The sequence below is a fragment of the Heteronotia binoei genome, chromosome 1 (genome assembly GCF_032191835.1).
Source record: "Heteronotia binoei isolate CCM8104 ecotype False Entrance Well chromosome 1, APGP_CSIRO_Hbin_v1, whole genome shotgun sequence".
In the NCBI taxonomy this organism is placed as follows: domain Eukaryota; kingdom Metazoa; phylum Chordata; class Lepidosauria; order Squamata; family Gekkonidae; genus Heteronotia; species Heteronotia binoei.
The window spans coordinates 251,862,642-251,886,237 of NC_083223.1; the positions used below are offsets into that span (position 1 = coordinate 251,862,642).

A 23,596-nucleotide genomic window follows, 5' to 3' on the forward strand; every position below is an offset into this window, starting at 1 on the left:
CACCCAGCCTCAACAGATCCCTTTGGAGTGCCTCACAATCCTCTCTGGTTCTCACCACCCTGAACAATTTAGTGTCATCCGCAAACTTGGCCACTTCACTGCTCACTCCCAACTCTAAATCATTTATGAACAAGTTATAATTTCCACGAGGAAATTGGCTCACTCAGCCGACTGCCGCGTTGTCCCTATAAGCGGCGCATGCACATCTTCCCTTTCGAGTTACCCCGCCTACGGAATTCCGGGATTCGAAGAAGAACGTGGCGTAGCCAATAGGCGAGCTTGGTTGGGGGAGAGCCCGCGTGACGTCAGGCAGAACTTGGGAAGGGCCGCGGCTGGAGTTCTAAAAGGCTTTTCTTCTAGGAGGGAAAGAAGGTGGGCAGGTAGGAAAGGAGCGGGACCCCTTCCCTTGCAGTTGTCTGTGCCCTCAGCGTCTCCCCGCCTTGTCTGCTTATGGACCCTCCCCCTGTTGCTTCTTTGCTAACTACCGGGACAAACAAACAGAATAACCACCACGGGTGAGATGTAAACTGAAAAGGGGAGGAGAGCTTTGGAAGGTAAAAACCAGAAGTTTGTATTTTTTGCTTAAAGTGCGCTGTCAAGTTTACTCGGCGCCTGCATTAAAAGCCCTTGGGCTCCAGTTAGAATCCACCCTGTCTACCTGTGTTTTTAATCCCATGCACGTTTGTATTTCTGCATCTTTTAATATTTTGGAGTGTTTAACCTGTTGGGTTCTTGGGTTTGTTTCAGCAGGATATTTATTTCTTTAGTACATTTTTTTCCCACATGAGGAGTTCGGGGCCGGATATGTTGTTCTCTTGTTCTCCATTTTATCCTCACAACAACCCCGTGAGGATGGTGGAGAGAGTGGTCCTTTCCTAATGTTCGTAACGAAAAGGATTCCTTTGCCATGTATACTTTATTGATTTGTAAACCAGCAGGGGGAATCGCAGAAACCTATAATAATCCACATTTAAAAATCAAGTTATGAATTCACTTGGTTGCAGGCCAGATTAAACCCAAAGCTAAAATTCTTATTTGTATGGCTTCTGTCACGTGGTGGAAAAGATATTTGTAATCATCAACCTGACAAGGAACTAACAAGTAAGGCAAGCGATACTGAAACTAAGACAGCCAGGTGGCCTCTGTGAATACAAATTAAATTCTGTTAAAATAAATGAGTGGTTTCTGTGGTGTTTCATGCATCGTCTTCGTGTATGCTGAAATTAGTATTTCAGCAGCTTTCAGTGCCTCTGTGGTCTTTGTACTTTTAAACAATGTAAGGGAAGTACATGCTACGTTGTATCTGAACTTTTGCAAGTCTTGGTGGCGGAAATGTGCCATCAAGTCACAGACGACTTATGAAGACCTTATAGGGTTTTCAAGGCAAGAAACATTCAGAGGCGGTTGGTACTGCTTGCCTCCACTTCACAATCCTGGTATTCTTTTGCGGTGTCCCATCCAATGCTGACCATGGCTAAACCCTGCTTTGCTTCTGTGATCAGGCTAGACCAGGGGTGGCCAAACTGTGGCTCGGGAGCCACATTTGGCTCTTTCGGATATATTGTGCAGCTCTTGAAGCCCCCACCGCCCCATTAGCTGGCTTGGAAAAGGCATTTCTCTCTTTAAATCATTTTTCCAAGCCAAGCCAACCAGTGGCTTAGAGAATGAATTTAAAGTTAAAGCTGCTTTCTTTCCACCTCTCTCTCCCCCATATATTTTCCTTCCTTCCTTCCTGCCCCCCTCCCTCCCTCCCTCCCGGCTCTCAAACTTCTGACATTCATGTCTTGTGGCTCTCTAACATCTGGCATTTATTGTGTGTGTCTCTTACGGTAAGAAAGTTTGGCCACTCCTCGGCTAGACTGAGCTCTCCAGGTCAGGGAATTGCAAGTATTATGCCAATACAAATTATTTCCACATAAAGCTTAGAACTTGTTTGAATATAACATTTAAAACCTCACTTGATTCCCCCCCCCAGTCAAATATTTCAGTTTAAGCATTTGTTGCTGTTGAGACATAAAATTAACAAGCAATACTTAACCCAGTGACAAAGTTAGAGTCCCATAGCTCCTTTAAGACCAACAACAGAGGAGGTAACACCAACACCACAGCAAAGAAAACGATACTGTCATTTATCTGCACACTTTAGAGGGGAAGTAACAACAGGGCCATATAATTGCTCTGAACATTCTTAACACTCTTGGACACTGAAACATTTGCCTGTTTTCTCCTGGAATCAAATCTAAATTATAATGACCTTATGAACTCTGCTTGTTGTTTCTGCTTGCATCTGTTGAAACATTTTGTTATATTGTATGTTTGTATGCTGATTTGCTGTTCAGCCTCTGCCATATACATAGGAAAGTCTGCTTCTATACTGTTTGACAAATCAGGGGTGGAATTCTAGCAGGAGCTCCTTTGTATTTTAGGCCACACACCCTAATGTAGCCAATCCTCCAAGAGTTTACAAAAAAGAACCTTGTAAGCTCTTGGAGGATTGGCTACATCAGGGGTTTGTGGCCTAAAATACAAAGAAGCTCCTGCTAGAATTCCATGCTTGCAAAGTGTGCATGCACACAAAAGCTCACAGCCTGAATAAAACTTTGTTGGTTTTAAAGGTGCTATTGGACTCTTGACTTTGTCACATTGCTTCAGACCAACGCAGCTACCCTCTTGGACCTCCTTAACTCAGTGTAAGTCGAAACAGAATTTTCTCTGGAAAACCCACACTGTTGTAGATCAGGGACCCAAACTCCAGTGCCGGCTCAATAATGCCACCTTTGATGTCCTTGTCTCTGCAGATGGAGGGGGACAGGCTCCCTGTACCCCCTAGTCAGGAGGAGCGTTCGCAGCGGAGCAGCATCTCCTCCACAGGACCCCGAAGTAAGTGAAAGGGCTGGATGAGACCAGCACGGATGGTACTTAAGAGCAATGTTCGCTCTAAGCTGAGTTAGCATGAGCTAGCTCACAGATTTTTGTCTTAGCTCAGGAAGGATGACCCCAGAGCACAATAATTCATGCAGTAGCTCACAACATTAATACCAGTAGCTCACAACTTTAATGCCAGTAGCTCACAAAGTAGAATTTTTGCTCACAAGGCTCTGCAGCTTAGAGGGAACATTGCTTAGGAGACAGGTGGATTTCCTAATATAAAGCTGGAAAGAATGGAAAACTGTAAATGCGTTCATGAGGCCAGGGGCGATTTAAAAGCTGGCCCCCATCCTGTGTTGAAAGAAACAGGGTTTAATGATCAATACCAAGACTTTAAACGACTCTGGGATTTTATTTTATTTTTTGTTCTTGGAGGGGGTGGTGGAAAGTGCCATCAACGTGTCCCTGTAGAGCAGGGTTCCTCAAACTACGGCCCGCGGGCCAGATGCGGCCCACTGAGGACGTTTATGTGGCCCGCCGGGTTATGGCAAAATCAGACCGGAAGTGACGTTCGACCTAAACTTGCGTTAGCAACGCACACTTCTGGCACTGGGCTGAGGCGGCGGAGACAGAGTGTGAGGTGATACCGAGGTGAGGTGAGTCCCAGGCCGGGGTGTGTGGTGTGGGGAAAGGAGAGAGATGCAGAAGACGGAGAACTGACGGCCCGCGGCCTTGTACAGTAACGGCAGTCCGGCCCTCCAACAGTCTGAGGGACAGTGAACTGGCCCCCTATTTAAAAAGTTTGAGGACCCCTGCTGTAGAGGTTTCAAGGCAAGAGCAGTTCTGTCTTTGCACAGCAACCATAGACTTCTTCAGTGGTCTCCCATCCAAGTACTAACCAAGGCCAACACTGCTTAGCTTCCAAGGTCTGATGAGATCAGGCTAGCCTGGGCCATCCAGGTCAGGGCATCTGGTTAATCTGCTCTGAAACAGAGAAGAAGGAGAGGAATCCAGGGCTCTTTGGTCCATTGCAGAGGATGGAAAGGGACAGAAAGGAAGGAGTTCCAGGAAACTCTTCCATCTCTGCTCAGCTGCACAAGGGAGTGGAAGAGGAACTGGAGGGGTGCCAGCTGTCTGTGTTCTTTCTCTCCCAGCTCTGGATGTCGTGGTGTACCTGATCAATGACACAGAGGTGCGGCTGACAGTGGACAACCTGCCTTCGGCCACTGCCCTCGAGTTACATCGTCTCGTCCGGGATGCCCTGAGGCTGCCAGAATGTGCCCTGGAGGTTTTTTCTTTGTGGCTGGTTTCCCCTTTGCTAGGTGAGGCTGTGGACTTACCTCCTGCCTTTCTTCATGTAACTCGTTATGTATCCCACCAAAGTGGATACTAGATCACACTTTGTGAGTGTGTGTTTGTGTTCAACGCCTTCAAATCACTTCCGATTCACAGCGACCCTGTGAATGAACAATCTGCAAAATGCCTTCTTGCAAACAGCCTTGCTCAGAGGTTGCAGACTGAGGGTCACGGCTACTTTTAAACAGTCCACCCATCTCATGTTGAATCTTCCTCATTTACTGCTGAGTCATTTTATCACACTAAGCCATAATAAATTTGTATGTCTTTAAGACAGAGATTGCCAACAAGTAGATATGAGATACCAGTAGCTCGCTGGCCGCTGTGGAGTAGTTTGTTCCCAGGAAGAGCCAGAAAATATTTTGGAAAGATCTGCTGTGCAATTTTTTAAACAAAGTTTTTATTTCATAGGCTATTCTGTGCTGCTTAGCTGACAGCTTCATTTCTGGTACTCTTCTTAGTCTCTGTTCTGTTTCCAGAAGAGAAAAAAAAATTAGTAATCCTGTTGCCAGAGAAGTAGCTCAGGCTATTTCATTGCTCAGAAGTTGTTGTTGTTTAAAGAAAAGATCGATGACCTCTGCTTTAAAGTGTCATGGGGCTTCCTTGTTGTTCAGGCTGCAGCAGTAGCTAGCTACCCCTCTGGAATATGGATCCTTATGCTGCTGCTTCTGGTCTCCTGGGTTTATAAGCCGTGGCTCTCCCAGGGACCTCTTTTCAGTGTCAGCTAGCAATATAATGATGCTTCAGGCAGCAAGTATCCAGTGCCACCCTCTCACTTCTAATCACAGCTGCCTCCCAACAACCAGATGACTTCTTGTGTTCTAGGAGAGCCAGTGTGGTAGAGTTACGGTTACAACAGGACCAAACAGAGAAGGGTTCAAATCCCTATTCAGCCTTAAGGTTCTCTTGGTGGCCTTTTGGCCTGCCACTGTTTCTCAGCTTAGGCTACTAACCAGGATTGTTGTGAAGGTAAAACAGAGAAGGGAGAACTTCATCTCCTTGAGGAAGGATAAAATGTGGAGAGTGACTGATTTGTCATCCCATAATGAAGAACATGCACAGAGTGTCTTTCCCTCACCATTAAACAACAACAATGAAGTTATGGGCCTGTGACTTCCAGAGCAGAAAGCATAAAGGCAGTGGTAATTGCAGGCCTGTATCGCTTTATCCATATCATGAGTTGTGTGCTTTTTATTGAGAACTGGTGTGGTAGACAATTAAATCAGGAAGTCCCAGATTCAAATCCTGCCCTTTCCATGAAAGTACTTACTGTCCTTAGGCCACACAGTCAGCTTCGCCCCCTCCCCTAATCTGCAATATGGGAAAGTGATGCAGATCCAGTCTTTTGCAGGGGCGTTGTAACCCATCTAATGAGCTAAGTATGGATTCAAACAGTGTAAGGCTCTGTATAAGAGTGGGTGATAGTTCTCCAGAGGCATGCCCCCTGCTGCTGCCAATTGTATTGTCCTGTACCTTTGTGTGAACTAACTTGAGTGGGCTGGAAGAGACAAGGCCAAGGGCCTGGTTCAGTGATAAGGGGATGTGTGTATACAGGTCATTTTGGTTTCCCCTGCAGAAAGTGGCTGGATTTGTTTGTTTGAATCCCCTTTGCTAGTTATCTTTTGTTGCACTGTGTTGTATGTGGCAGTAAGGCTGGTAGTTGATCTTGGTTAGTGGGTCAGGCCATATAGGTCATATTGCAAGTTTGCACTTAGAGGGCGGTTGGCTTGCTGCCCTGGTAAACTGGCTTTCCAAAGCTACCCAAATTCTGATCTTCAATGTTAGGGAAACATCATACATTTCCAGATGCTAGTATCAAACAATGGGTGACTTGCTGACTTTTCCAAGAATGTGTTCTGTTCTGAACAGGTATGTGCAGGTGCCACCCCTCAAACAGGCAAAATTGACAACTGACCATATATGGGCATTCTCCAGGGTGGACCCCACCTTGTGGAATGGCCTGATGCGGTCAGGAAAGCTCCTGCCCTCCTGGCTTTCTGCAAATTATATAAAACGTGAATTATACAGGAGGGCTTTTTTTGCATGAGTAATAGGACTATGCAGTTGAAGGGACAAGCTAATCCACCTCTTCCTTGCAGAGCTATGGAAGTTTTTCTTCTTGGCTTCTTGTGTCTTGTCCTTTGGTGGGGGGGAGTACTCCTGGGGGCCAAATAGGGTTGCCATCCTCCAGCTGGGGCCTGAAATTCTCCCAGAATTACAACTGATTTCCAGACTACAGAGATCAGCATCTCTGGATGAATTGGCTGCTTCAGAGGGTGAACTCTATGGTGTTATAACCTGCTCCCCAGGTACCCTATGCCAAATCTCGAGGAATTTCCCAAGCTGGAGTTAGAAACCCAGGGCTCATGTTGAAGAAAGACACCAAAAATAATTTCCAAAGCTGTTGAATTCTTTATTGTACAATTGCAGGAGATAGCAAAGCAGAATCATGGATAGATTATGTCTTTGGAGTACATTTATAGTTTCCCAGAGAAGCATGCCCAACTAAATCTTAAAGGTGGAATTACAGCTGGCATGGATTGATTCAGACCAGTTAGTTGTAGTTTCGAGGACACTTATTTCTGCAGTCACAGCACATCCCATCTAGCCTCCATTTCCTCGCCATTCTAATACATCTGGTTTGTTTTTCCTTCCACACCATTATGGCTGTTCTCTTCTGTCTCTTTTTGCAGAGGTGCAGCTGAAACCCAAGCACCAGCCCTACAAGATTTGCCGGCAGTGGCATGAGCTCCTCATCCGATTCACCAGCAGCTCTGAAGACGAGATCTATGAAGGTGTGGATGTGAGCAAGGTTCCTTCCTCGAGTCGGGGCCTTTCTCAACTCTCTGCAGTTTCTGAAACCTTAGAGGTGGAGTCTGGAGGTGGAAGACTGGCAGTCAGAGTTCTTAAGCTCAACTCTCACTTACTGGGCAAGTGAATTCACCAGCAGTCTCCATGGACAACGCCTGCAGTTGTTGCTCTTTATCTGCTTGTCCATGCTGCTGGTGTAGCGGGGGATGGGGGGGGAGAATTTTCACTTCCTGCCTCTGGCTGCTTCCTGGAGATCTGATTGTGTGCAAATGTGTTGAGTTGATAGTTCAGAAGGTTGCTGGGTAGGCCTCTCCTGAGTACCAGTAAGTCTGGGTTCTTTTTGCCTTTGCAGACTTAAAGGAAAGTTAGGATTTCAACTGTTTTAATGATGAATCTTATCACCCAGTTGTATGGGTTTGTTTGTTTTAATGTTGTAAGTCACTCCAAGCCCTGCATTGTGGGAGAAGGGTGGAACATAAATCTAAGCAAATGAATAAAGAACATGAAGCTGGTTATCAAAGATTTCAGGTTTTCACGGCTGGTAACATCATTAGGGTTTGTAGAATCTTTCGGGCTCAAGTGCCATGTTCTACTGGAGAAAGTTTTTCTTCCAGACGTTTCGTTCTCAGCTGCGGAGAACATCCTCAGTGGCGTTGCAGCCGCGTTGTGTTGCTCCGGCTGCAACGCCACTGAGGATGTTCTCCGCAGCTGAGAACGAAACGTCTGGAAGAAAAACTTTCTCCAGTAGAACATGGCACTTGAGCCCGAAAGATTCTACAAACCCTAAACATGAAGCTGGGTTTGTAGATCACACCTTTGTCTCCTGCTTTTGTCTCCTACTGGCAGATGAGCCATCTCTGCAGTTGCGAAGGAACGTCTTTTTCCCAAAGAGAAAGGAGCTGCAGGTAAGTTCCAGGCTAAGCAATGGGTAGAGATGTGGGGTGGGGGAATATAGAAACATAGGGCGTTTTCGCACTGACCTTCTAGTGGCGCGACCACCCTCTTCACACCGGAGGATCTGCCCGGATTTCGCACAAGAAGCGCCGGCGCACCCAAAAGAGCCGGCGACTTCCGTCGCGAAACCCGCTCAAACGTTTTCCTGCTTCTTGGCGGTTTCCGTTTGAGCGGGTTTCGCGACGGAAGTCGCCGGCTCTTTTGGGTGCGCCGGCGCTTCTTGTGCGAAATCCGGGCAGATCCTCCGGTGTGAAGAGGGTGGTCGCGCCACTAGAAGGTCAGTGCGAAAACGCCCATATTCTTGTAGTTCAGGATTTTGTCTATTCACTGTATGGAAAATGCTGCCATAGTTTGGTATCACTGTCTGCCTTCCCCATAGACCCTTGCAGGCCTCATTTTGGGCAAGAGCTTACAGGAGTGGAGCTCTGGAACCTATAAATTTTATTGTGCACTTTCTTTCTTATCCCATCCCCCCAAAATACTTGCTTCTGGGCTCCATTGTTCAGATCCCATGTGAGAGTTGGGCTGAACTTTAAGATCTGACAAACTTTCTAATATTTCCCCCCACAAAAAAATGGGAAATAACCAAAACGTATAAAGCAGACAGATGGAAATCTTCATCATACCACTGTGACCACATAGAAGAAAGTAATTTAAAAAGTATGATGGGAGTAAGGTTTTATTATGACAGTTATAATTCAAAAAACATTTTAAGGTAGATGCTGAGCTGATATAATTTAGTGCACTTTCTGGTGATGTCAGGGGTGTGTGGCATATGCAAATTAGTTATGCTGATGAGCTCCAGCATCTCTTTTTCTATGAAACGACCCCTGTTGCATAAATCTAGTATCACCACATCTCACAGAATGGAGTAAGGATGGCTGTAAACTGTAAAAGGTTTGAACCAAGAATTCCTAAGTGGGGCGAAGGACGAGCACCTGTGTTGGGAGCAGCCCCCGAATTGCTGCCACAAAATGGCTGCTGCTGAAGGCGGAGCCTGTCCCCAAATGGCTGCCAAAGCCTTGTTTTTAAAAATCTGCACAGCCAATCAAATCTCCAGTGGGCAGTCAGAAGACAAAAAGTCCTTTTTCCTAGACAAAAGCCCTACCTGGGCCCTCCCACTTTCTAAAAACACTTGGCAGGTGCCAGGAAAGGTGCCAGCGAGCAAAGCTTTATGCACACTGAACATCTTGGAATATCAAGAAGGTTGCTGCATACATGTACTGTTGCTTTCCTCCTGGTTCTGTTTGTTGCCTGTTTCCTTCCCAAGATCCAGGATGAGGACGTGTTGCAGCTCTTGTACGAGGAGGCCAAATACAACATCTTGGAAGGGAGGTACCCCTGCGACCCGGTGGACTGTGAGATGCTGGGAGCTTTGGTCTGCCGGCTGAGCTTGGGCCCATATGACCCGGACCGGCACACAGCCTGTTTCTTGAAGTAAGTGGAGTGATGGGTGGATGACTGCCTCTCTGGCTGCCCACTCTTTGGCTCTGAGCAAAGCTTAGATGAGAGGCTGGTAGGACGGGCATGAAAGGAAGCAGGAGAAGGAGGGCAGCAGCTGATGTGGGACAGAGCAGGGGAGGTGCTGAAGCTGAGGTCACATGTGCCCAGGGCTTCTTTTGTAGCAGGAACTCCTTTGCATATTAGGCTACACCCCCTGATGTAGCCAATCCTCCGAGAGCTTACAGTAGGCCCTGTAAGAAGAGCCTTGTAAGCTCTTGGAGGATTGGCTACACCAGGTGTGTGTGGCCTAATATGCAAAGGAATTCCTGCTACAAAAAGAGCCCTGCAAAATATTGGCATTGGGTGATGAGCTACATGTGTGAAGTTACTATTCTGCATCAAATATTGCAGGAGGTGGGTGGTCTGTATCTTGATGAAAATATTTTGTCAAGGAAGAAAGTGACCCAGTTCCCATTGGCTTCTGCTAGGTCTGTGGATGTGTCAGTTGGTTGATAGAAAAGTAACAAGTGATGGAAGCAGTGATCCAGTGCTCAAAGCCATGGCGTTACTTCTGAAATGGAGGGGGGCAGGGAGCACACTTAACACTGGTACTTCTTGAACTATAAATCTCTTCCTTGGGCTGTCCACTCCCACGCTTCAGTGCTGCCAAGAGACTTTTTCTCTCCACAGCTAGCAGACTCTCTTTCTCAAGCTCAAAAATGCATCAATCTTTTAAAGGTTTTTTAAAAATGACTTGCCACAGCACCTTCTGAAAGTGACCATCTCACGTTTTGCCTCTTAGAAACAAGTATTGCTAATGGCCAAATGACACATTACAGCAGACACAAGTCCAGCCCTTGCAACGTGGCCACATTTTCCTCTAAAATGGCATCAGCAGCAGCCATAGGTCAGACCAGTGTCCGCTATATTGTGCAGTTTGGCTTTAAGAATCTTGCTTCCTCTTCTCTAGCTTCTCACGCTTGTTCAGGCCTTTGCAACACAGCGAGCTGCTCCTGGGTTAATACACCTGAAAAATGTCCCACAGGTGTAGGCTAGCCATGCAGCTGGACGGCAGGAAAACCTCTTTACAGAAGCAGTGTGATCCAGATGCAGCTGACCGTCTCCAAATGAGGCGCCTGGCCTTGACCATTCACCCTTGAAACTTGCCACTGGGCATGCTGGGACATTCTTTTTTTGGTGATCTCATGGGAGAAGAACATCTTGGATCTGTGCACAGCTGTGCCTTGCGCTAAGAGAAGGCCGGAAGACTGACAGCAGCAGCTGCTGCTGCTGGTGCTTGAAGCTAGAACTTGGGAACAGCCTGCAACCAGCTTGGACTCGAGGAATGCAAGCCTGGCCAGGATCCTGGGGCTGGACAATCCCCCATTGTCCCTTTCAGGGTGACGCAGAATAAAGCCCTGCAGTCGGGGAGCCAAGTGGTATTTTATGAATGGCTCCGTGGGTGTAGTTGTCCGTGTAGTTCTAACAGACTTTCACTGTTTTGTAGTTTAGTGGGAAGATGCTCTAGAAAGCCTTGGGAGAGGAGAGGAATGAAAAATACACAGGCAGAGTATTCAGGAACTAGCAGGGACCCTGCTGTGTTCACATGAGCAAGGGCAAAGCAGGTGTGCCTTCCATTTTTGCAGCAAAAGTTTCTTGTGTACCAGAGGGCTTCCATTTCTCTTCTGGCCTCTGCTTTCCAGAGGGGAAGTGATCCGATGGCGGATGTAGATGGATAGGGAAGGGAGGGTTGTGTGGGCCTTTCTGTATGTAAAGTACATATGAACAAATGGCAGAAGGGGAGATGGAAGCCAGCATTTCTCAAACGGTTCTGTAAGGGTAACCCACACAAGGGCCAGTCAGTCATTTCCTTCCATCTTGACAGGCAGGGAGGGAGAGCCTTTCACACCTGCCTTTAAATGTTTTGTCTGCCATGGTAAATGAAGAAGAAGAGGAGATTAGATTTATACCCAGCCGTTTACTCAGAACAGCTTACAATCTCCTTCCCTTCCCCATAACAGACATCCTGTGAGATAAGTGGGGCTGAGAGCTGTTTTGAGAACTGTGACTGGCCCAAGGTCACCCAGCTGGCTGCTTGTGGAGGAGTGGGGAAGCAAACCCTGTTATCTTAACCACTACACCAAACTGGCTCTCTGGTGTAGTAATAACAGTGGCTTTGTGTTTGTTAGGCACTGTCTGGTTGCTTCCAACATTTGGCTATCCTATGAATTAATGACCTCCAAAACATCATTGCTCAGCTCTTGCAAACCGAAGGCTGTGGCTGCCTTGATTGAGTCAAACCAATGGCTGTAGTCAGGTGAAAGCACCCAACATGGTAGCCTGCCATGGCTTCTACCTTTCACTCAAAAGTTCAGTTCCTCCCAAGAGTATGGTGGCCTATGTGGGGCATGCATAGCTTGCTGTAAGCCCTTTGCAAAGAGCAGGGAGAGGCAGTTGCGGAGCTGATGCTTTCCTGGAGAAAGTGTGTTGAGGGGAGGGGGTCAGATAGGAAGAGTGAGGAAAGAGAAGGTGCGGCTCAGGTGTAGTTCTCTGGCACACAGATGGAGTTGAAAAGGGGTCAGAGGTGGGGGCTGAAAATTTTAAAATCAAAATGCAGATCCATGAGTTGCTAAAATTTGAGAACTCCTGATGGGGATGCTTTGAGGGAAAGCATTTGCTCTCACTCCCCCTCTCCTTTTTTCAGGCTTTGTTCACAAGGACATTAGCTTCATGCTTGCTGCTAACATGGCTGTGGTCTGCGAAGCTAACTGCTTGTGTGAAACTGTCAAGTCTAGTTAAACTTTGGTCTTCACCACCAAGACAGGTGCTGTTCAACCAAAATTTGGCATGAGGAAGGGCTGTGGTTCAGTGATGGATCATCTGCTTGGCATGCAGAAGATCCCAAGGTCAATCCACAACATCTCCAATTTTTTCTAAAAAAGAAAAGAAAATAATCTAGTAGTAAGTGATAAGAAAGAACTCTGCCTAAGACCCTGGAGAGCTGCTGCCTGTTGGAGTACTGAATAATCAACCAAGGGTCTGAATTAGTATAAAGCAGGGGTGGCCAAACTTTGGTTCAGGAGCCACATGTGGCTCTTTCATACATATTGTGCGGCTCTTGAAGCCCCCACCCACCCCATCAGCTGGCTTGGAAAAGGCATTTGTCTCTTTAAATCACTCCTCCAAGCCAAGCAAACTGACAGCTTGGAGAATGTGTTTAAAATTGCTTTCCTTTCACCTCTCCTCCCCACCCCCATCTACTTGCCTGCCTACCTGCCTTTCCTCCCTCCCAGATCTCGTAAATTTGATGCTTATTTGTTTGTTTATTTTTGTTCATTTGTATTCCTTCCTTTCCCGCAAGTGGGCTCAGGGTGGATGACAACAAAAGTTAAAACAATTAAAAACTACAAGCCTAAAAACCATAAAATACAATAAAACAAATAGCAATTGTTTTAACTCCCCCTTCCAGAGTAGGCATAAAAGCAAACGCAGGAGAGGGAAGTCTGCCCTCCCAAAGCACATTTTCTGTTTCCAGATCAGCTTTCCTCACACTAATCTTGACCCCCTCCCCCCACCAACAGCCCCCTCATCCACCCCATAAAAAAAATCCATGAGGAAACGAAGCTTCCCCCCGCCCCAGGAAAACATGTTCATCTCTTGTGGCTCTCAGACATCTGATGTTTAGTCTATGTGGCTCTTACATTAAGCAAGTTTGGCCACCACTGGTATAAAGCAACTTCATGTGTTCATGTGGGTATAATTGATGATCCATGTAGTATCATGCTCATCTCTGCAGCAACCACACTTCTTCCCAAACCTGGTATGTCAAACGGCCTGATAAACAAGAGGTCCAGTATTTATTATTATTTTTTGTTTACTTCATTTATATCTTGCCTTTTACTGTAAAAAAAAGTTGGAACTCTCTGTCTGGAGCAAGTGATGCTCTGTATTCTTGGTGCTTGGGAGAGGCAACAGTGGGAGGGCTTCTAGTGTCTTGGCCCCAGTGATGGGCATCCTGATGGCACCTGGGTTTTTTGACCACTGTGTGACACAGAGTGTTGGACTGGATGAGCCATTAGCCTGATCCAACATGGCTTCTCTTATGTTCTTAAGTTTCCTAATATCCAGCTGGTACCTTCCCACCCTTAATTTAAACCCATTATTGCAAGTCCTCTCCTCCGCTGCTTACAGGAAGCAGCTCCCTGCCCTTCTGTGAAAGCCCTTCAAATACCAATGTCCCCCCTCAGCCTCCTCTTCACCAGACTGAACATTTGCATGTCCCTCAGCCTTTTCCCATACAGCTTGGTCTCCAAGCATATGAAATGGATTTCTCTGTGTAGATCAAACTGTAGTGGTTTCAGTCAGGGAGGGTCCTTTTTCCTGCCTTGTGACAAGTGGGGTTTTTTCTTCTCAGGGAGAAGTTGGATTCCTTCCTGCCATCCCATCTCTTCCAAAGAGGACATGGCCTCTTTTCAGCCCTATGGAAACGCGGGGCCCGGCCACCTGCCTATGAGCAGGGCCTGCTGCATGCCTACCAGATGGTACCTGAAGATAGGGCCTGTGAGGAAAATGCTGCCCTGCAGAGACATTACCAGGCCTACCTGCAAAAGTGCCATGAACTGCCTTACTATGGGTAGGTTTGCTGGCTCTGGGGTCATGAAGGGGGAAGAAAGAAATGGGGAGGGGAATAGAGATGCTGAGAAATTGGGTTGGGGGTAGAAATCATTTCAGAAAAAGCTGTTTTCTGAGGACTTTTAGTTTTTCTAATAGCAAAACTTGGAAATTTATGGCACTAACATTTTTTTTTTGTTTTGGAGCGTTTGCTTCTTCAGAACAGGGCCCCCCAACGTGGTGCCCTCGAGTTCCATGGTCCCTGCTAACACCATCCCTGGTGCTCACCAAGTGCTTTTAGAAAGTAGGCATAGCTAAATGGGGCCTTTTCCCAGCAGATCTTGGGCAAGATTAAAAGATATCCTTTTAAACAGAGCTTCTGCCTGAAATGTTGCAGTTACTGCTAGAGTTGAATATAACCTTGCTCCCTGATATTTTATGGTTGGTTCCACCACCTGTGACAGCCATTTTGTGACTGTGCCCACTGCCATTTGTCAGAATTCCAAAGGTGCCCACAGGCACAAAAAGGTTGGGGACCCCCCTTTAGAATATAGTGAAAAAATATGCAAAACAATCTGCATTAGATTACAGTAATTTTTACATGTACTTCAGACATGTGCAATGTATTTCTGAGCGCACATTTATTGTTTGAATGTGAATAATTCTGGCAACATTTTAATAACTGTTTAAAACATTTAATGTTTCTAATTTTAAACTCTGTAAACATGCATGTACTTAGTTCTGTTGTGCCTAGATGAAACAGTCACCTTCCAAATAATGTGCTTTCTTTTGTTTACTGCAAAAAAAAAGTTGAAATTGGAAAGCAACTGTTTTTTTCTACCTCTCAGACAGCAAATGGATAAGATTCAAGTGCTAAGAGTAGGATAGCGTGCAGCAGCAGTTTGTAGCTATCCTTCAAGTGCTGGGTCAGTAAGCAGTTCTGGTTGTAGAAAACAAAAGGCGTTTTGTTTGTTTTTTAACTCCACAAGTATGCCAAATGGCACAGGAAACTACTAACAAGTTATACATGATGTCATTTTATGTAATTAAAGTAGTAAAACAATTTAGATTGAATAGGAAAGTATTGTATATGTTTCAACATCCCCCGTTTTATGAAAAACGGTCTTCCTGCCGCCTGCATAATTCCAGCATTGCTGGAAATTTTACATCTCTGGGGGAGTGTCGATCAGTGGCAAAACATGCTACCAAGGAGAAGCAGGCTTTCTAAAGCAGTTGGTACGGTTTCCCAAAACACTTCCTTATTTTCTGAATGGAGAACTGTGAGGTGACTGAATTGGCTGAAGCCTCAGAGTGCGCTGGGGCAGAGGCAGGATTGGAATTCTGACTGTGGTGCCACACAGGTGGTGCCCTGCAGTTGTGTTCCAAGTAGCACAGGCCTTGCTTGCTGCTCTATTCCTGTGTTATAACCCGGGGTCCTTCTCTGCCTCTTTCCCCCTCTCTCACCCAACCCCAGCTGCGCTTTTTTCTCTGGGGAAATAGACAAGCCAGTGCAGGGCTTCTTGCATCGAGGAGGGCGCAAAGCTGTCTCAGTTGCCATCAGCCTGGAAGGAGTCTATATCATCGACAGCAAGGAGAAGGTACCTGTTTTGCACTAACAGCTGTCTGTTTTATAAGGGAAGGTGATCATTGGCACCAGTGCCAGGTTTGGAAGCGGGCCTAAGCAGAGAGTTCCCAGAGCCTCCCTGTGCCCATAACCAGGCCCCTCTTCTTGTCCACCCACCCACATGTACCTGTTTGTTTTCTGCATCTTTCTCCTGCTGACCTAGCAAGCTCCCCCACTCGTTTACAATAGTTGCTCCTATTGCCTGCACACCCTTTCCTCAATGATGCTGGATGGTGAGTGCAGCTAGGAGTGCCACTGCCATGGCATCCAGGAACGCTGATGTTTCATGCATCACCCACATGCCCTTCTCCAGCAGCAGTGGGCAGCACATACAGCTGGGCACCCAGTTGACAAAGCACGCACAAGCAGGCAGTGGGAAGGTGTGAGTGCCGTATCAGAAGAGATGTGTGAGTAGGGAGTCATCGGCAGTGGGCCCTTCCAGGAACTACTTCGGAATATGCTGATCCTGACCCTGAGGATGTATTATCAATTATTTGGATGAAGGAATAGAGGGAATGCTTATTACATTTGCAGATGGTACTAAATTGGGAGGGGTTGCAAACACAGAAGAAGACAGAAACAGGATGACCTTGACAGGCTGGAAAACTGGGCTAAAACCAATAAAATGAATTTTAACAGGGATAAATGTAAAGTTCTGCATTTAGGTAGGAAAAATCAAATGCATGGTTATAGAATGGGGGAGACTTGTCTTAGCAATAGTATGTGAAAAAAGGATCTAGGGGTCTTAGTGGATCATACACTGAACATGAGTCAACAGTGTGATGCAGTGGCTAAAAAGGCAAATGCAATTTTGGACTGTATCAACAGAAGTATAGTGTCCAGATCACGTGATGCGATGGTATCGCTTTACTCTGCTCTGGTAAGACCTCATCTGGAGTATTGTGTTCAGTTTTGGGCGCCACAATTTAAAAAGGATATAGACAAGCTGGAACAGGTTCAGAGGAGGGCGACGAAGATGATGAGGGGTCTGGAGACCAAGTCCTATGAAGAAAGGTTGAAGGAGCTGGGGATGTTTAGCCTGGAGAGGAAGCGGCTGAGAGGTGATATGATCACCGTCTTCAAGTACTTGAAGGGCTGTCATATAGAGGATGGTGTGGAATTGTTTTCTGTGGCCCTGGAAGGTAGGACCAGAACCAATGGGTTGAAATTAAATCAAAAGAGTTTCCGGCTCAACATTAGGAAGAACTTCCTGACCATTAGAGCGATTCCTCAGTGGAACAGGCTTTCTCAGGAGGTGGTGGTCTCTCCTTCCTTGGAGGTTTTTAAACAAAGGTTAGATGGCCATCTGACAGCAATGAAGATCCTATGAATTTAAGAGGAGGTGTTTGTGAGTTTCCTGCATTGTGCAGGAAGTTGGACTAGATGACCCTTCCAACTCTATGATTCTATGATTACTGAGGCTTATTTTGAAAAGGGTAGAATTCATCACCTCTGTCCTGAAGCCTCTGCTGTTGCCTTTGATGCAGGTGGGGAGGGACATGCTTTTCACATGGCAGTCATTGACAGAGGTGAAGGGCCAAATTCTTGTAAAAAATGCCTATACTGCATTGGCTGTCTCTGGGCTTTAGGAAGTATCTTCCCTGCAGCAGACTGACTGGTAACTATTTCCTGTAGCATATGGCTTGTCTTACTAGCTCGAGCCACCTGCTCTACAAGCCTCTTTTTACAAAATGCACCCTTGGGAGGGGAGTATATTGCACAACCTTGATTGCAGGTGGGTGTACAGGAAGGGGGAGGCTGACAAGTAGAGGGTGCTGTGATAGTTTCCCCAATTCCTTTCCTGTTCCATTTTGTGACATGTCCCCTTAACCACCCCCTGTTCTCTTTCCCACGCTTCAGCTGTCTGTCTCTGTCTCTCCCGGGCAGCATGTCTTGCTTGGCCTGCACTTCCAGGAACTGTCGTGGGATCACACCTTCCCCAGTGAAGAAGAGCACATTCTGTGGCTGGAGTTCGATGGAGAGAATGAAGGCACGGCTGTCAACAAGCTGCTGAAGGTCTACTCCAAGCAGGTGGGGGGTGCTGTCTACAGCCTGTGATGCTAGTGGGGTTCTAGGGAGGGAGGCATGGGGGTGAAAGAAGTCTGCTCTGAGCTGCAGCTGCTTCCAATACAGGCTAGGAACTAAGGTGTGCACAGAGGAAACCTGCCTCTTAATGCCCTTTGTATGGGCACCCTAAGAGCAGTGGGAAAGGACTTAATTTCTGTCTGGCCACTCCTCTTTTCTTTGCCCCAGGATTGAGAAACATCCTAAATGCCTCTGCTCCAAGTAAGGGAGGATGGAGGAGACACTGCCACAGGGGGTGGCAGCTGCAAGCATAGACAGCTTTAAGAAGTGATTGGATAATCATATAGAGCAGAGGTCCATCAGTGGCTATTAGGCACAGGGTATTGATGGAACTCTCTGTCTGGGGCAGTGATGCCCTGTATTCTTGGGAGGGGCACAGTGAGAGGGCTTCTGGTGTCCTGGCCCCACTGATGGACCTCCTGATGGCACCTGATTTTTTTGGCCACTGTGTGACACAGAGTGTTGGACTCAATGGGCCATTGGTCTGATCCAACATGGCTTCTCTTATGTTCTTAGGTTAATGGGGTGGAGGGACACCCTGCACAGTAGCAACGCTTTCTTCTAGACTAGTCTGGCTCAAGAATCTGCAGGGGAAATGCCAATGAGCTTCCTTGCTTTATTTCCAGGCAGAACTCATGAGTGGCCTGATCGAGTATTGCATAGAGCTGAATGCAGCTGCCAAGGGGGCCACTCAGGACCTGGCTGGCACTCTGACTCCTCCTCCTGAGCCCCAGAGCCCTCCCACTCGCAGGCAGCCCCCCAAGCTGCAGCGACAGAACAGTGTGCTTTGCAGCCGGATCCAGCACCTTTCCACCATAGACTACGTCGACGATGGTAAGCTGGCCACAGCATTTGAATGGGGGGGGGGGCGGATACCTGTTATCTTTCTTAAGAAGTTACCAACAGAGAGCAGAAATTTGAATTTGTGAGCCTAACTGATTGGCTGTGGCTAGAGGGGACCCCCGGGTCTTCACAGTATCTGCTTGCTGGATGATCTTGATCCAATCATATTCACAGAATCAGAGTTAGAAGGGACCTCCAGGGTCATCTAGTCCAGGGGTCCCCAACCCCCAGGCAGTGGACCAGTCCCAGTCTGTGGCCTGTTAGCAACTGGGCTGTGAGTTGTATAATTATTTCATTATATATTACAATGTAGTAGTAGTAGTAAGGAGGAGGAAAAGAAGATGACAACATTGGATTTATATCCTGCCCTCCACTCCGAATTTCAGTCTCAGAGCGGCTCACAATCTCCTTTACCTTCCTCCCCCAAAACAGACACCCTGTGAGGTGGGTGGGGATGAGAGAGCTCTCCCCAGAAGCTGCCCTTTCAAGGAAAACTCTGTGAGAAGCTATGGCTGACCCAAGGCTATTCCAGCAGCTGCAAATGGAGGAGTGGGGAATCAAACCCTGTTCTCCCAGATAAGAGTCCACGCACTTAACCACCACACCAAACACTTTAGAAATAAAGTGCACAATTGTATCATCCTGAAACCATTGCTCCTCCCCCGCCCGGTCCATGGAAAAATTGTCTTCCACAAAACTGGTCCCTGGTGCCAGAAAGGTTGGGAACCACTGATCTAGTCCAACCCATTGCACAATGCAGGAAATTCACAAGTACCTCCCCCAATTGACCCCTGTTCCATTTCCAGAAGATAGCAAAAAACCTCCAGGATCCCTGGCCAAACTGTATTGGAGAAAAATTGCTCCCTGACCTCAAAGTGGCAATCAGCATTTTCCTGGGCATGTAAGAAAGGGCCATGAGAATTAAGCACTGATGTAATCCTTCCTGCCCTCCTTCTCATGATCTGCCTAATTCACAGAATCAATAACGAATACAATAAATACCAAATACAACAGATTTAACAAAATTTGAATAAAGTGATATTAACACGCCACATACACATCCTGTTTTCACTGAAAATAGGACATGTATGTGGTGTGTTATTTAAATTTTGTTAAATCTGTTGTATTTGGTATTTATTGTATTCGTTATTGCATCATGGTGTTTTCTTGCTCTCAGCCTCCCCGTGATTCTCCCCATTAGTACTGGTAATTCACAAAATCAACATTGCTGTCAGATGGCCATCTAGCTTCTGTTTAAAAACCTCCAAAGAAGGAGAGCCCACCCCCAGCCCCCAAGGAAGCCTGTTCCACTGAGGAACCACTGTCAGAAAGTTCTTCCTAATGTTCAACCGAAAACTCTTTTGATTTAATCTCAACCCATTGGTTCTGGGGCAACAGAAAATAACTCCACACAATCCTCTATATGACAGCCCTTCAAGTACTTGAAGATGGTGATCATATCACCTCTCAGTTGTCTTCTCTCCAGGCTAAACATACCATGCTCCTTCAGCCTTTCCTCATAGGACTTGGTGTCCAGACCTTCACCATCTTTGTTCTCCTCCTTCTCTCCTTCCTGTCTTCCTCAACATTGCTTACATGGTTGTTGTGAAGACCACATAGAGGAAGGGAGAAATTGTGTCCATCCACCCTTTTGAAGAGAAGGGAAGGATAAAAATGTTATGAGTAACTCGCAGAACATAATTGGGAGATTTGGCTATAGCATTCCAGGCCTCTTGGGTTTCCCCTTTGGGTTTGACAGGACTTGGCATCAGCTTCATACTGCAGCTCTGGTTGTAAGGAGGAGTGTGCTGATGTCTCACTGAAGATCCCATTTGTTTCTGTCTCTCATCTTCTCCAGGGAAAGAAATCCGGAGGGTGAAACCCCGGCGGACTGTCTCCTTCTTTGGCCGCCAGCTGTCCAATGCTCCTGCCTCCTATTCTGCTGTGCGAGGCTCTGAGAATCTGGAACAGGGCTGACTGCCTTTTGGCTCTGGGTGTTTGAAGGGATTGTTCTAATTTGTGGGACTGCAATACCAGCCTGCTGACTTTCTTCTTGGGTCAGAGGCAGTCCATAATACTCTCTTCTCCCCCTCGCCCTGCCCCAACTATATATTTCACGTATGCTAAATTATTTTGTCCAGCCTGAGTTGTGCTCTGTGTGGAGTTAGAGCAGAGTTACTCAAAGTCCCTTTTAGGATTTTTTGACTGTTTCTGACCTGATTCCCTGCACACAGCAAAGGGGCTCTGGAAGTCCTGGCTGCCATAAGCCATGAAGTGCCTTACCCTCCTCTGTCTTTGACTAAGGATTTTATGCTGTGTCCTTTCTCTGTAATTTATTTTGGATTCACATTGCTGCTTTTTTCTGTTTCAATAGCCTGGCCCCAAATACTGCTTCATTTCTATCCCATTCTTGTAGCAGGTTCTTCTGTTTGGAGGGGAAAAGGTTCAGATGGGCCCGTCAGGACATCTGAAGTAGCTACAGAGGAAATTTCCATTGGTGTTGCTGGAAAAAGCAGGGCTTGAATAATACATGGCAAGTTGTATCAGGTTTGTTTGCCCTGCCCTACCTCGTAACCTTCCAAGATCCTTTTTTTTACAGGTGTTTGTACTTTTCACACAAGAAAAACCTTTTTCTTTTCTTTTTCTTACAAATGGCTCAGTGACTGTGTCCCCAGAGGGGAAATCTCCGAAAAACACTACAGGGTTTTGGGATTCCTTGAGCTTAGCTTTCTTTCAAAAGCTCCTTTTATATACTCTAAGCAGAAGAAACTCTGCTAAAACAGTGTCTTTGGGATGTGGCTTCCTTTTCGTTCACTACTGCTTACGTATGGTGTCTCACAAGTCTGGTGAGTGCGTATTCACAGCAGGTTGGCATCGAATGGCTCAACTGCATGCCTACTGCTTCCCCACATTGGCACTGACAAAGAATTTTGTTAAATGCGCCTCTGTTTCACCTTGAAGTTCGTCTGTGTTCATCCACAAATGCTTTCTTATCACAGGAGAGTAGGCCGAAGCCAGCTACATTTCTGCTGCGGATTAAACACCAGCTGAGGTGTTCATTTTGGGAGAGGAGGAAGCACATCCTGTTCCTTTTGTTTTTGGTGTCTGGGAAGACCTCACTATGTTCCCAATTAAAAATAAAAATCGTCAGACTGTAATATACAGTCATTCTCCTTTTGTATATTTGCCCCAATACACACTTCCTGCACTTCCAGGAACTGAAAGTTCCTCTTGCACATATTGAGGTATACCTCATACTAATCCACACAGCCACCAGCCAATATGGATGCAGCTTGATTCTTGTTGATAATCCAATTATACTTTAAACTAAAAAGTAAAATGACAGCCCCTTGAAGGCTATTTGTTCACTGCTGCAGTTGTGAGGGGAAGGGGAGCCATGCCTTCCCAGACAGTTTAGGTTTGTTTCCTGGGAAAGGGAAGGTAGGGGAATTTGGACTCAACTATTTTGGTGCTGTTTTTGCGCTTCATCTTAACTCCAAAGACATGCTCACAAGTGGGTGTCTAGTCAAAATCTTACCAACTTTGTTGTCCATCACACTCTCGACAGCTCCACTTGGTTGTGGATTTAAATGGCAGCACCCCCACCCCTTTAAATTCTGGATCCAAAACACATAAGTGGCTCCAAGTCTCTTCTAGTATCTTTTTCACTCAGTTCTCAAGGGTATCCACTGGTCTGGCAATTCAAGCATTATGGGAAGAATAAAGCTTATTTAAAAATGCTTGCTCTCCTTTCCTCCCCAGTGACTCTCTTTGAGTTCAGGCAAGTGCCTTTTATTGAAAAGAAATTGTGCCTTTTTACTTAATCTCTGTTTGCAGAGTTTATATGCAGTTGTTAACTTGGGACAGATATTCTTTATTGCAGTAAAGACAGTGGAATCAGTAAACCGTTGCGTGTTTTTTAATGTCCTTAAAAGTTTCTCCAGATGCTGGATGACGTTTTATTTACAAAAGATTTGAACACAAGGATGTTAGCGGCCACAGTCCTTGGCTCTTGGTAATTTTCTGTATTGCCAATAAATTGCTTTGCCTGTATCAGCTTGAAAATATCCTGGTGCTTTCTAAAACAGCAAGCTGCTTGAGTTATATCTTATGGCTAGAGTCCAGAACAGGCACAGAGGGCCCTGTGGAGGCCCTGCCCCCGGCTTCCAGGCTGGGCCCTCAGGGTGCAGACTGCTTTATTTCCTTTTTTTTTTTGCCATGGCTGAGCCAGTGAAACAGCAGCAGCAGCCAGAGCTGGGAGACCTGAGCAGGGCACAGTGCACTGCAGCAGTAAAAGCAGTAGGTGGAGAGGAGGGAGGCAGAGGAGTGGGAGATCGAGGAAGCCGTGTGGAATGGACTGGGGAGGGGGGATGGATGGAGCTGCTGACTGCGAAGTGCTGAGGTCGGGGAGGGGGGGAGGTGGAAGGAACCCCCCCCTGCTTGTCCAGTCCCTTCTTTACTCCAAGTTTTAGGGTTGGCTACCTCTACTTGGCCACTTCCAGAGCCTCCAGCTTTTGCCCCTACCCCAGAAAGCTGCTGAGAAGCGGGAATCCCCACAGTGGATGGGAAAGGGTGCCCCATGAGTTTTAAAATCCTGGCCCCGGTCCCTAGCTTTTTTTAGCCTGCAGGCACCTTTGGAATTCTGACTTGGTTTAGTAGGCACAGCCACAAAAACGTTTACCACAAAATGGCTGCTACAGGAGGTGGAGCCAGCCACAAAATGGCTGCCACAGCTTGCCTTTAGACACATAGTGGAAATCCTTCTGCTGCGGTGACAGCTGCTGCCAAAGCAACGTTGTTAAAAACTGCAGAGTCAATCAAAAAAATTGCTAGGCAGAAGCCTCATGTGTTCCCTGGGCACCTGGAAATATATCAGTGAGTGCCATGCCACCCATGGACACCACATTAAGGACCCCTGTCATATGGGCTAGAAAGTAACCTCTAATCCTTGTCTCCTGGTTCCCGCCCCCCCCCACTTCTCTTGCCACTGAGATACATAGT

General features: G+C 46.6%; 1 protein-coding gene across 2 annotated transcripts; it reads left to right on the forward strand.

The window, feature by feature from the left end:
• Positions 1-326: 326 nt before the first annotated feature.
• FRMD8 (FERM domain containing 8) lies at positions 327-22,648 on the forward strand. 2 transcript variants are annotated; one of them, XM_060252530.1, is made up of 11 exons: positions 327-380; positions 2,799-2,880; positions 4,023-4,190; positions 6,918-7,019; positions 7,882-7,940; positions 9,260-9,426; positions 13,847-14,065; positions 15,518-15,641; positions 17,528-17,698; positions 18,379-18,586; positions 20,454-22,648. In XM_060252530.1, exons 2-11 carry the CDS (start codon positions 2,799-2,801, stop codon positions 20,570-20,572), a joined length of 1,419 nt encoding a protein of 472 aa, XP_060108513.1. In that variant the 5' UTR covers positions 327-380; the 3' UTR covers positions 20,573-22,648. The 2 variants fall into 2 exon arrangements, with proteins under 2 accessions (XP_060108513.1, XP_060108523.1); XM_060252540.1 differs by having other exon boundaries at positions 329-380; positions 17,555-17,698.
• The last annotated feature ends 948 nt before the right edge of the window (positions 22,649-23,596 follow it).

Excerpts from the sequence above, each read along its gene's own strand:
- FRMD8 (XM_060252530.1), top strand. The coding sequence starts at position 2,799 with ATGGAGGGGGACAGGCTCCCTGTACCCCCTAGTCAGGAGGAGCGTTCG. Across the intron at positions 7,020-7,881 it reads TGAAGACGAGATCTATGAAG|ATGAGCCATCTCTGCAGTTG; the intron begins GTGTGGATGTGA and ends TCCTACTGGCAG. Across the intron at positions 15,642-17,527 it reads TCATCGACAGCAAGGAGAAG|CTGTCTGTCTCTGTCTCTCC; the intron begins GTACCTGTTTTG and ends CCCACGCTTCAG.